General features: G+C 35.9%; 4 protein-coding genes across 5 annotated transcripts; 2 read left to right on the top strand and 2 right to left on the bottom strand.

Annotated features, from left to right (window-relative positions):
* Positions 1-927: 927 nt before the first annotated feature.
* Positions 928-3,039, bottom strand: LOC135081382 (NADPH:adrenodoxin oxidoreductase, mitochondrial). Its single transcript, XM_063976104.1, has 4 exons — positions 2,656-3,039; positions 2,417-2,573; positions 2,197-2,316; positions 928-2,116 (listed from the first exon to the last, which is right to left on the bottom strand). Exons 1-4 carry the CDS (start codon positions 2,835-2,837, stop codon positions 1,160-1,162), a joined length of 1,416 nt encoding a protein of 471 aa, XP_063832174.1. The 5' UTR covers positions 2,838-3,039; the 3' UTR covers positions 928-1,159.
* Positions 3,040-4,728: 1,689 nt separating this feature from the next.
* LOC135081345 (mitochondrial-processing peptidase subunit alpha) lies at positions 4,729-8,430 on the top strand. Its single transcript, XM_063976067.1, has 12 exons — positions 4,729-4,966; positions 5,065-5,303; positions 5,442-5,521; positions 5,742-5,882; positions 5,963-6,100; positions 6,310-6,447; positions 6,534-6,671; positions 6,755-6,827; positions 6,925-7,057; positions 7,169-7,334; positions 7,456-7,588; positions 8,161-8,430. The coding sequence occupies exons 1-12, from the start codon at positions 4,908-4,910 to the stop codon at positions 8,337-8,339; spliced, it is 1,617 nt and encodes a 538-aa protein (XP_063832137.1). The 5' UTR covers positions 4,729-4,907; the 3' UTR covers positions 8,340-8,430.
* Positions 8,431-8,582: 152 nt separating this feature from the next.
* Positions 8,583-11,033, bottom strand: LOC135081354 (succinate--CoA ligase [GDP-forming] subunit beta, mitochondrial). The gene is made up of 5 exons (XM_063976077.1): positions 10,929-11,033; positions 10,143-10,835; positions 9,888-10,043; positions 9,304-9,538; positions 8,583-9,212 (listed from the first exon to the last, which is right to left on the bottom strand). Exons 2-5 carry the CDS (start codon positions 10,803-10,805, stop codon positions 9,007-9,009), a joined length of 1,260 nt encoding a protein of 419 aa, XP_063832147.1. The 5' UTR covers positions 10,806-10,835; positions 10,929-11,033; the 3' UTR covers positions 8,583-9,006.
* Positions 11,034-11,137: 104 nt separating this feature from the next.
* LOC135081365 (small ribosomal subunit protein uS7) lies at positions 11,138-12,059 on the top strand. Of its 2 annotated transcripts, none has more exons than XM_063976087.1 (2): positions 11,138-11,241; positions 11,359-12,059. In XM_063976087.1, exons 1-2 carry the CDS (start codon positions 11,160-11,162, stop codon positions 12,018-12,020), a joined length of 744 nt encoding a protein of 247 aa, XP_063832157.1. In that variant the 5' UTR covers positions 11,138-11,159; the 3' UTR covers positions 12,021-12,059. The 2 variants fall into 2 exon arrangements, with proteins under 2 accessions (XP_063832157.1, XP_063832164.1); XM_063976094.1 differs by having other exon boundaries at positions 11,187-11,278.
* Positions 12,060-12,841: the final 782 nt, after the last annotated feature.

Here is a 12,841-nt window from a genome sequence, read left to right as displayed (position 1 = left end):
TTCCGTCAACCTGCACCAACTCTCAATGTCTGAGCCAGCATCCTCCATGTAAAACTTGATGAGTTGCGTAGCGTAGGTGCGCCATGCTGAAAGATTTATCTCCTTTGAATAGTGCCCTTCGAATCCCACTTCTGATAAAGGCACTGGGTCTCTATCAGAAGGAACTCTAGGGGTGGAATCTCCATAGGCGTGGGTTAACGGGCAAGGAGATAATATCTTGGACGGTTGACAATCACTTTTCCTACAATTTAACGTTCCACCAAACTCAACACGCTCTCAAAGATAACCTCGTAGCCGCCTGCTCACACTTGACATGACACAACTGATTGACAGTTATCTTTTTCTGCGCATCAGTCGGGTGTTACGTTTAGGAATCACAAACCTTCTGCTCTACAGATTTCTACAGATAACATAATATTAAGATTGGTACTATTAATCATCAATAATAATTTGCAGCATCTGTGTCCGGCGCCGACAAATATAAGTTAGGACGATCTGTGCTGTGACAAGCTAAATTTCAGGCGGGCGAAGCTGTAGCGCTGTAGGTAAAAAAAACTAGTAATAAAATAAGTCAAGCCACGCTACAACAAGCGTATCTCTGCAAATAAGATTTTACAAAAATCTGTGCTGTCGACCGTAAGATAATCCTTTGATATTACATTTATATAAGTGATAAGAAATATACCTAATCTTACTTACAACACATACACAATAGCTACTTTATTGAGTAGCTATGGATTGATGCACAGATTGATGGCGCGCACATTTAGGTAGAAGGAGTCAATTGATACGAAATTATTAATATTACTTATTCCTTGGCACTTAGAAGAATTTTCTAAAGTAAAGTGATGATGAAGACTTGAGATATTTTCATACATAAACTAAAAAAATATTCTCAGTTAATGAAGAAATTACTAATGCCAAAAATAATAGTAACTTTTTAATAACTAATAATAAAATATAATTAAATGTCTTGAATCATTTTTAAAATAGTCTATTAAAAATATACTTAATTTTCAGATATTAAGTAAAAGATAAATATTTACAAAACTAAGCAAATCAATAATAATTATGGATTTCATCTTCTATTGCCTTTGTTCATTTGTTGTGTAGGAAGTTCAGCTCTAAAATATATCAGTACAAGGATGTAGACCGTATGTTATAGAGCTATTTCTAACATTTCTTTAACTGAACAAAGTTTCTCTCTGGGTTTTCCTTTAAGTTCACCCTGCTGAACTTCATGTTTATTGATTTTCTCCCAACCATTCCAATTCACAATTTCATTATTGCTTGGTAAAGCCTTCTTTATTTCTTCAAATCCACCTTTATTGATTAAGCCATTAGAACTTTTTAGATCTTCACATATAAGCTTTGCTACATGGAAAGCATTCCCCATGGTGTGCAAAATAACACCAACTGGACCAGTTCCAAGCCAACCTGCCACATATAGATTAGCCAAATCTGTAGAATTGTCCACAGAAACACAACCTTTGTCATTTGCAACTGTGCCATGTGGTGTAAATATTAAATCTTTATCTACTTGTATACTCTTATATCCTATACTTCTAAAAGCTAAACCACAGTTAATAACTTCAATTTCCTCAGTGGGCACACAAGTTTGATTTTCTGGTTTATCTCCCACCAATTTATTACAGTTCAATTGTACTCCAGTCAACTCTTTTTGTTCATCTATAAGAAATTTTTTTGGGCTTCTGAAAAATATGGGCATGAAATACTTTTGGCTGAGGTCACCTTCATTTATTTTGTGATTTTCTTTTAATGACTTTACCATGAGTTCTGTCAGTCTCTTCCTAGGTCGACCTAAATTTGGGATGGTTTCCTCAACTCCTTTAAAATCTTTCTCTCTCCATATTGTCAGGCAGTTCTTTAGTTTTAGCTGTTCTCGGAGCTCCTTGATAGTAAACGCTACCTGTAAAGGTCCTCTTCTGCCTATAAGATAAAGTTCCTTCAATTTAGATTCTGCTAATGTTTGGAGAGCATACTCAGTTATATCAGTTTTTCTTAATTCATCTATTGGACTTAGAAGTATTCTAGCAGCATCTAACGCTACATTTCCTTGTCCTAGAATAGCAGCAGTTGAGTGGGATAAATCAACCTGAAAGAAAATTAAGAACACAATTAATAAAAAAATATATAGATTTATTTGCTATGCAAAATAAATAAAATGTTTGTCACCTTTAAATCTTTATCACTGGGGAGTCCATTATACCAACCAACAAAATTTCTAGCAGCAATTACATTTTTGGCATCTTCATTCTCAATGCCAAGTGTTCTATCTTCATCAGCCCCATATGCCTACAAAATAAATTAATATTAAAGTATGAGATACAATATGAGATTGATGTATTAATAAAGAAAAATTAAGAAAATTAGATACTGAAGTTAATATTAATACCAATAAAACAGCATGATAATGTTGCCTCAACTGGTTCAAAGATACATCTTTCCCTAATGTCACATTTCCATAGTATTTAACATTGGGATGCTGAGCTACTTTGGTAAATTGATTGATTACATTCTTAACTTCTGGGTGATCCGGAGCTACACCATACCTGTAAAAAAACACAACTTGATTACATCATGTTTTCTATCAACATTACATGAATACTTTTCAATAGCCCACATCACACACACCTTACAAGGCCAAAAGGCACAGGTAGTTTTTCAAGTAAGTCAACATTAACATTAGCCAAATTTTTGGTCAAATGCATAGCTGCGTAAAATCCAGCTGTCCCTGCACCAACTATACACACACGAGGAGTGTTCTCGCCAGTTGAAAACATTCTTTTGACTACTTTTAAATGTTTCAAACTCATCTCTAACAATGTAACAATCTTATTTACAATAGATCAACAATGTTATGAATTGTTATACATAAACTTTTGCCAATATCACTATTTCACGGTTGTACTACTTAAAATGAAGATATATTTTATTAGTGTTGAACAAAATAATAAATATTAATAAATGTAAATTATTTGTATTTCAGCTTCACCGCTTTAAAACTTGTTTGTTATTTTAACGGCTGTCAGATAGTAGTGACAGCTAGCAAGCTAAAATAGTACTTTGTGTAGTGTCGTGGCTTTGTGATATCCGTGGTGCAATAGCAAAATGAATAATTTATGTAAAAGACTAGTTAAGTTATGGGGACTTGTTACCCGAGGCGCGCGTTCCCGTACCGGAACTGCATTTTGGATGCTCTATTTACAGTGCAATTTTAATTTTGTAGTGTACAGAGCCCCGATTACGGTAATTTGTAACGTCTACAATCCAGACACGCTTCTCGATTCTGCGATACGATTGGTCGTTCAACAGCGTACGTCAGCTGTTTTGACCAATCGTATCGCAGAATCGATGAAGCGTGTCTGGATTGTAGACGTTAAAAGTTACCGTAATCGGGCTCCTGTTTGTTTACTTAAAGATAAGTCGAAAATGCCGTCTCCATAATTTCCCACTCGAAGATGACTGACTACATCTGTCAATATTTATTTTTTAATTATCTGTGGTCAGGAGCACAGAGCCCCGATTACGGTAACTTTTAACGTCAACAATCCAGACACGCTTCTCGATTCTGCGATACGATTGGTCGTTCAACAGCGTACGTCAGCTGTTTTGACCAATCGTATCGCAGAATCGAGAAGCGTGTCTGGATTGTTGACGTTAAAAGTTACCGTAATCGGGGCTCAGATGTAGCTCAGAGTATGGAAACTTCCATACAACGGTCATCGAAGTGAAACTTGCTTCCAAACAGCGACATCGGTGAATAAATTCAAATACTTTTTAACTACCCTAAAACGCTCTAGATGTCGCTGCTCCTGTTTCCTTCATATTTACATTTTTTTCTTAATTAAAATATATTTGAGAATATTGTTAATTACAATGTGAAAACTTTTTTTAAATGAAATTAATTTGTTTTAATTTAAAACTGAACATTGACATTTTTGTTATAATTTACATAATAGAGTAGTAGAAATTACTATTTAACATATGGCAACATTGTTTTTCCTCCAAAATGGCCGGTGTTGTTTTTGTTATGTTAAATGCATTCTTGTTTTCTTAGCCATCATTTAAGTTTTCTGTGGCCCTATTAAAGTATTGAAGAGTCGTCGAGTCAAATTCAAGTTCATTCCTTCGTACCTGCTGCTGTTCTGGTTCATCGGAGTTTTGTTCGTTCCTTCGTGAATCGCGAAGAAACTTTCTGTTATGTTCACAAGTGATCTGAGTTTTCTCAATGTGCAAATGCTTTTTTAGTGTTGTTGAAAACTTTGCGAAAAGACGCTTTTGGTGTATAATATTATGTGTGTTCATAAATAAAGTAAAATTATTAAATTCAAAAGTTTTTGTTTACTTATTTGCATTTCCATGTGCAATATAGAATTTTTCCAAATCCATTGTTTTGAAAATAATACAATACGTACACCATAAAGATAAATATTTTCAAAATAGTGGATTTGAAAAAATTCTACATTGTACATCATAAAAACAATAATTCTTTGAAGGTTATGAGGGCCTATGCGTGCGTGAACTGTGTGTATGTGTGCGTGGACTTTATGTATGTATGTGTGCGTGTACTATGTATGTATGTGAGCGTTACGTACGTAGGTTAAGTACAGGGAATTTAACACCAGGCTGTCAATTAGTAGGCTCAAAAATTTGACAGAGAGGGTTCTCTATTTCCTATGTATTACTTTTCTCTATGATGTAGCTTGCTACATATACACAGATGTCAGGAGCTGTCAACAATTTGTCAATCTTTTTTTGTGAAATGAAATAATTTTACAAATTCTTTCGTAAGATCGTAATTATTATATTCGTGTAGAAACTGTATTTTATATTTTTCTGGATAGAGAGAAACCTTTACTACCGTATTATAAGACATTCTAAAAATGTCACATGTAACAGATGTGAAATTTCTTTTTAGTAGGTTATTTTCATTAAAAAATGGGTACGTAATTTACATTTATTTGTTAAGTGCTAAAAATAAAGTGTTGAATTTTATTTTATAACTCAGTAAATTGTATGATAACTTATTTATGTCAACAGACTGAATCCATCAAGATGGGGTCTGAGAAATTTTTCTCAGGATGTGGACAAGTCAGTTGCAGGCTTACAAAAGGGCAGTGTGACTCCTTTACCTCCACTGTCAGAGCCCATGCCACACCTTCCTCCAGTATCATATTCTACAGCTAAATCTGAAGATGCACACACAGAAGTAACTGTGCTTAGTAATGGTTTAAGAGTGGCTTCTGAAAAGAAATTTGGGCAGTTCTGTACTGCAGGAGGTAATTAATAATTTACAATAGTTAATTTACACCTCAAAGCACATACATTTTTAATTTGACTGTGTTGCAATAGCTTCATATTATTCATAACTTAAGATTTTTTATCTCAATGTTGTAATGTATTATTTTTTATTTTAGTTGTTATTGATTCTGGTCCAAGATATGAAGTATCTTATCCAAATGGCATTTGTCACTTCCTTGAGAAATTGAGTTTTGGTGTAAGTATAAATCATTTTTAATTAAAGAGGATTCTTATAAAAATACAAAATTGCTATCCCAACTTTTTAACTAAATCTGCATAAAAATAAATGAATAGTTTTTAAGCTTATGACTTGGAATAACTATTTACAGTGTTGCATTATTTTATTGAAATTTACATTGTATGAAAACAGCATGTTGTTTTACTATGCTAAAAAAAACTATTATTTACAATTTCAGGCAACACACAAATATGCAACACGTGATGTGATGCTCCGTGAGCTAGAACGACATGGTGGGATCTGTGACTGTCAAGGGTCTAGAGATACAACTGTCTATGCCACAAGTGCTGACTCCAGAGGTCTTGAGGCTGTTACACAGGTAACAAGAAGTCCAGGAATTTCAAAAAGCTACAAGTTCAAAATGTCCTTACCTGCAAATATTAATCAATTTATCATTAGGTTTTAGCAGAAGTAACATTAAGGCCTCAGCTATCAAATGAAGAAATAGAAGCAGCAAGGCAAGCTGTAGCTTTCGAGTTGGAAACTCTCGCCATGAGACCAGAACAAGAGACTATTTTGATGGACATGATACATGCTGTAAGTATTTTTGATATTACTCATCAATATTATCCCTGATTTTTTTTGCATTTATCTGGGATCAGTCCCTAACTCTAAGCAGATTTGTTCCTTGTTGTTTTGTTATTTTGTCCAAAGTACTCCCCAGCAGGACAACTGTCAATCACTATCTGTCCCCAATGATTTGTTCCTGTTAAAAAAATTGTTAATATTTCTTTTTGTGATTTCAGGCTGCATACAAAGGAAATACACTTGGATTGCCAAAAATATGCCCGACAGAAAATGTGTACAAAATTGACCGCAATATTATACTCAAATATTTGAAAAACCATTACTCTCCCAGTAGAATGGTTGTTGCTGCTGTTGGAGTAAGTTTGTTGATTTTTTTTTCAATTATTGACTAAAGCTAATCTGAAGAAGAATAGAAACTTTAACAATTATGATTATTTTTTAGGTAGAACATGGGCCATTTGTGGAGTTTGTCCAAAAATATTTTGTTGATATGAAACCCACATGGCACACAGAAGAGACAGAAAATTCTGCTATTGAAGTTGACAATTCTATTGCACAATATACCGGTGGCATTCAGCAGGTAATGTTTTATAAATTTTGTTGCACTTCACGCAATTCTAACGAGGTCTATTTTATTTAATTTGTATTAATTTCTGCTTTTAGGAAGAATGCGAAATTCCTCTATACCCAGGTTCTGATCTCCCTGAGTTATCTCACGTTGTTATTGGCCTAGAAAGTGAGTAATTTAATTAATTTCATCATAACACATAATATTCAGATAATTTAAGAACACTTATTTACATGATGTAATGCATATTTACCTATATTTTCAGGTTGCTCCCACGGCGACCCCGACTTCGTGGCAACTTGTGTGCTAAACATGATGATGGGAGGCGGTGGCTCCTTTTCTGCCGGCGGGCCCGGTAAAGGCATGTACACCCGTCTGTACACAAATGTGCTCAACAGGTATGTAAAAAGAACTGTAAAGACTGTTTCCTCATAGAAATACCACTCAATACACAACAAAAATTACTCTTGATGACAGTTTTTTGACATTAGCATCACCTTATTTTTCAGATATCACTGGATGTTTAACGCGACGGCTTACAATCACGCTTATGGTGATACTGGCCTGTTCTGCGTGCATTCGGCGTCGCCACCAAATCGCATTTATGACACCACGATTGTGATTGCTAGAGAACTCGCCAATATGGCAGGAAAAGTCGGAGAAACCGAATTGAAGGTAATTTTATTGAACTTTAAAAAGTTATCTTACTTAACAATATAAGTGCATGGTATATTAACTATCTTTTCTCTGTTTTTCTTTAATTTTATTTTTCTTAAAATATTTTTAATGTTTACAGAGAGCCAAGACCCAACTACAGTCCATGTTATTGATGAACTTAGAAGCGAGGCCTGTGGTATTCGAAGATGTCGGCCGTCAAGTCCTCGCGACGGGCAAGAGAAAGCCACCATCTTTCTTCATCAACGAAATAGGTAGGTGACCATGTTTAATTCATTTATAGGCGGGACATAATAATCGTTAATTCAAGCCACATTTTCACTAGGGGACATGTCGCAGAGATAAGTCGTCCGACATTCACGTAGTTTGTCTCTGCAACTTTGTCCCTCGACATATAACTTGTTCACACTAGCCAGTAGTGATAGAGCATCGACATGCGACAAATCTCGCGACCCGTAGATGTCGCAAGCGACGTCGGGCGACATCGCGCGGGACACATGAATTTCGTGTCGGGCGACAAGAGTCGCGGGACAAATGTCTCCTAGTGAAAACGCGGCTTAAATAATAAAATTAGTTGGTCTGTGAGGGTTGCTAAACATCAGCGGGCTGGCATAGCTAAGCGTCCATTATATTCAGATAACTGTTCGGAAAATGCCGCTCAGCTTTACCGCATATAACATCCAAATCCGAACAAGAACCGATAACGAGAACAAGAACCAACAAGAACCGCGCACACTTTGTAAGTATGCCTCGTCCGCGTAGTTCCATACGTCTGGAGCGCGCGTATTTTATGGATAAAAATTATCAAAAATTCTCGTTGTTTCAGAAAAAATCACCGCCGACGACATCGTCCGCGTAGCGCGGCGCATGCTCAGCAAGCAGCCGGCCGTCGCCGCCCGCGGCAAGCTCGCGCACCTGCCCAGCTTCGAGGAGATCCAGGCCAACATATCGCTCTCCAACAGCGACGCCCCGCAGGGACGGCGGATCAATCTATTCCGCGCCTAATTATAATAATACCCTTCGGTAGCATAAATTAATTTCTATTTACACTTCGGTAATAGCCATAAATTGTTAATAAAAATAGTATTTCTTCCAACTACTGTTTTATTTTGAACCATCTTTGCCCGCGGCTTCGTCCGCGTGAATTTTCATCAACATCCGTTCATTAGTCTGCATGAAACAGTACCTATTAATATCCTTACAAACTTTCACGTTTATAATATTGCGTAGTAGGCTAAAATGAAAGTATTTATTTTATATTACAATTTTATTCTATTCAACATCTATAAACACTATGTACAAAGTCCATTAAAAATCATAACAGGGAAAATAAAAACAATTCACATTTTTTGTGCATTTATGATCGCGTGGACCGTGGCCGAATGCCATGTCGAATATTAAAAATTAACTAACCATGGTTGGTTAGGTAAAAATATTGTTTATCAGTCTTTACACTAGGGATAGCACCTATACAAAAAAGTGTTAGTCACAGCAAATGAAGTGTTATTTTCTAAAATGCAAGAATTTTAAAGATACAATTCACTGGATTAGTTTGCCATGGGAATGAAATGCACATAGCTTACATTATATGTACTAATGAATAAATTCATATTAAGTAAGGGATTCAACACCAGAGCCGTTTTCTTTTTCTACATTATTAAATTATATTTGATTATTTCTGTTGAGCTAATTTAACAGCCATCTTAGCTGCCTCATCTGCATCATTTAAGATAGTAACAGGGAATCCAGATTCCTCTAAAATTTTCCTGGCAGCTGCAGAGTTGGTGCCCTCCAGCCTTATGACCATAGCATGCTTTGGTGGATTTTCTTTGCAAGCTGCTACAATCCCATTAGCAATTGTAGCACAGTTGACAATACCTGAAATGATAATAATTTTAACAGTTTAGTAATATAAATAAAAAAATATATAGCAACAGCTATCTTAATATCCTTGTGTATTTTAACTCACCAGCAAAGACATTCACAAAAATGGTTTTAACTTTAGGGTCTGACTCCAGGATTTTCAGGGCAACAGCAACTTGGGCCTGCCCAACACCACCACCCAAATCCAAGAAATTGGCTGGTCTGCCACCATTCAAATTAATCAGGTCCATGGTGGCCATGGCTAGGCCAGCACCATTGACCATGCACCCTATGCTGCCATCCATGTCAATATAGACAAGGTTTTGAGCTGCTGCATCCCTCTGAAAATTATAATTTTATCATAAGCAATTTCTTGAACTCAAAAATACCTAAAATGGCATTGATTGATATCATTATCTCTGTAAATACTCTAGCTAGTTTGAGGAGGGCTTGTTTATGACATACAACTACATAACATGATATCGGGTTAGTGATACAATACACTATCATTAAAGTTTAAGAAAGAATAAGCTATGATAACAAGGTTATTTGATAACACAAAAATATGGGACTTGATAAATGATAAGAGATTCTCTTGTCTTTACAAAATTAGTAAACATGGTGATTTTAAACTTTTTTAAGTTTGTTAAAAGTTTTGATAACAGATAAAAGCAAAGAATTCAGACAAACCTCTCTAGGATCAGTTTCTGAAACATCATCAAGGGCAAATATATCAGCTTGCCTAAACTTTGCATTGTCATCGAAATTGATTTTTGCATCAACTGCTACCACTCTGCCATCATCAGTTTCAACCAGAGGATTGATTTCCAGCTGTGTTGCATCTACCTGAATCAAAATGAAATACCTATCATTAGTAACAGGATTTTTGCCCAATGCTTTAGGGTTCATTTAATAAAAATTAAATAATTACATTCTGGACAGTACCTTCATAAATAGTTGCCATAGATTTTTTATTTCTTGTGCACATTTGCTCCTCAGGGGACCCTTAAATTCCAAGAATTCTGCTATTTGATTAGCAACCTTATCAGTAACACCTTCATAAATATCAATTGGAACTGTTTTCAACAGATGAGGTGTTTCCTCTGCAACAGTTTCTATATCCATGCCACCAGCTGGTGAAGCTACTATAGCAGCACCATTGTAGCTCCTCTCCATTATTATACTTAGGTATGTTTCCCGTTTTATGTTTACACTCTCGGCCACCATGACTTTATCTACCTTTATACCATCTTTTGGTGTCTGCTTAGTAATGAGCTTATGCCCAAGCATATTCTTTGCTAGAGGTACAATTTCATCTTGTTTCTTAGTCAGATGAACACCACCTTTGAACCCGTTATCAAAGTGGCCTTTGCCTCTGCCACCGGCAAGAATTTGAGCCTTCACTACGTATTCATTGGCCTTGAAATCAGAAAGAGGTGTCGTATCTAATTTAGTATCCAGTATGCGGAAATCTTGAACAGTAACCTGATGCTTTCTTAGAAGATCTTTACTATGATACTCCTGTAGATTTAAGTTTCTCTTGATATTAACTTGTGGATGTTTCACATTGAGCACTTTAAATAATTTAAAATTCTTAAACGCAGACATAGCGAACTTTGTTCACTCGGAGAAACTAACCTTAAAAAAAAAATTATGGTAATTACTTTCACAATAAAGTTAAATTCAAATCTAGTTAAAATAAAATAATTGAAAATAACTAGAGTTACTTACAATAGTTAATTCGTGATGTTCTGAATCAAAAAGATTTTTATTTACGTTATCGCGTTTTGATAAGAGTGATGACGTCTATTTTTTTTTTAATCCGACAAACAACGGAATATTTTTTTTTAGTTTGGAAAAACAACAATTTAGCCATAAGTAACTTAAATAAAAGAGCTCAACTTTCTGTCGGGTCAATAACCATTACATTATTCTACGGCATTCAATTTTTATTTTTTGTATATGGCAACATTGTGTACCACCCTGCCACTTTCGACTGCGTCCGATCAACTTCCTTTTTCTCGTGCTCTTTTGACAGAACGAGGTTAGAATTTCTATTTTGTAAATTTTGTAATTGAAGAGTACGTAATAATCTCGTGGTGTTTACTTAAATTTTAAGTTTTAAGTGATAATCTTTAGTAATATTTTCGTTTAATTGTAGGCGCCATGGCTGAAGAAAACTGGAATGATGAAATGGAAGCGGGCAGCGTGGCTGTCGAGAGCATGCCACTTCCCCAACCGGCCGACATTCCCGAAATTAAACTCTTCGGGAGATGGAGCTGCTACGACGTGCAAGTTTCGGACATGTCCCTCCAGGATTACATTTCAGTAAAAGAGAAATATGCTAAATATTTGCCACACTCTGCTGGAAGGTATGCCCACAAAAGATTCCGCAAGGCTCAATGCCCCATCGTCGAGCGTCTGACCAACTCTTTGATGATGCACGGACGCAACAATGGCAAGAAACTTATGGCTGTGCGTATTGTTAAGCACGCCTTTGAAATCATTCACTTATTGACTGGTGAGAACCCTCTTCAAGTCCTTGTTACTGCCATAATCAACTCCGGACCCCGTGAAGACTCCACCAGGATTGGTCGTGCCGGTACAGTTCGTCGTCAAGCTGTGGATGTGTCTCCACTCCGTCGTGTGAACCAGGCTATCTGGCTGTTGTGCACAGGTGCCCGGGAAGCCGCGTTCAGAAACATTAAGACAATCGCCGAGTGTGTGGCTGATGAGCTCATCAACGCTGCTAAGGGTTCATCTAACTCTTATGCCATCAAGAAGAAGGATGAGTTGGAGCGTGTCGCTAAATCCAACCGTTAATATCTATGTAGAGCTGGTCTCAATAAAAAAATATCCAAATTTATGTGTTTTATTTTATATCTAATACCTTTCCATTGTTTTGTAATTCTTGATTTCATAAAGTAAATAAATAGGTACACAAGTTAAAAAATTACATATTGAATATAACTTGACTAGCTAACTACTATTTAATTTTTAACTTGAGTTTTTGAAAGAGCCTAGAAACAAGCATTCTTTTCTGTTTTACTTCTCACATTAATTTTAGTTTCAAAGACTTATTTATTAAAATAAGTCATACAATTTCTTAATTTGCTAGTGCACACAATACATAATGTAACATAATATTCAAGGATTTAGTTGTGGGTTCGAGTCCTGCATGGTATTTTTAACACCCAAGCTTTTGAAACTCAGATTGAAAGATATGGTCATTGATGAGTTAAAAAAATACAAAAGGTAGTAAGTAGGTATTCTATTTATACTTGTGCACAATGATATTATAAAAATATAATCTCCACTGAAAAAGTACAATGGCCATGTTGGCCAGACGGGTTGAATTTATTATCATTATGCACAATGGCGTATTGGCGTAGCGTGCCCTAAATGGGTGCCCTGTACTTTGTTGCTGGCCCGATTGGGCGCTTTTCATCTAGAAAAAGGTCATCGCAAACAAGAAGAGCATCTAAGAATCCGTTCAATGAACAGTGTTCATAGGGCCCTAGGTACCCTGCCTGAAGAAGGAAACCCGTCCGTACGGTCCGTATCATTCAGTGCATTCAGTCATAAGTGCTACCGAAGCACGGAATTTTATTTATTTTATCCTAATTCAACTGCATATGATATGC

This window comes from Ostrinia nubilalis, chromosome 2 (genome assembly GCF_963855985.1).
Source record: "Ostrinia nubilalis chromosome 2, ilOstNubi1.1, whole genome shotgun sequence".
NCBI classification, from domain to species: domain Eukaryota; kingdom Metazoa; phylum Arthropoda; class Insecta; order Lepidoptera; family Crambidae; genus Ostrinia; species Ostrinia nubilalis.
Note: the sequence above shows the minus strand (reverse complement) of the source record. Positions and strands in the feature narration are given on the sequence as shown.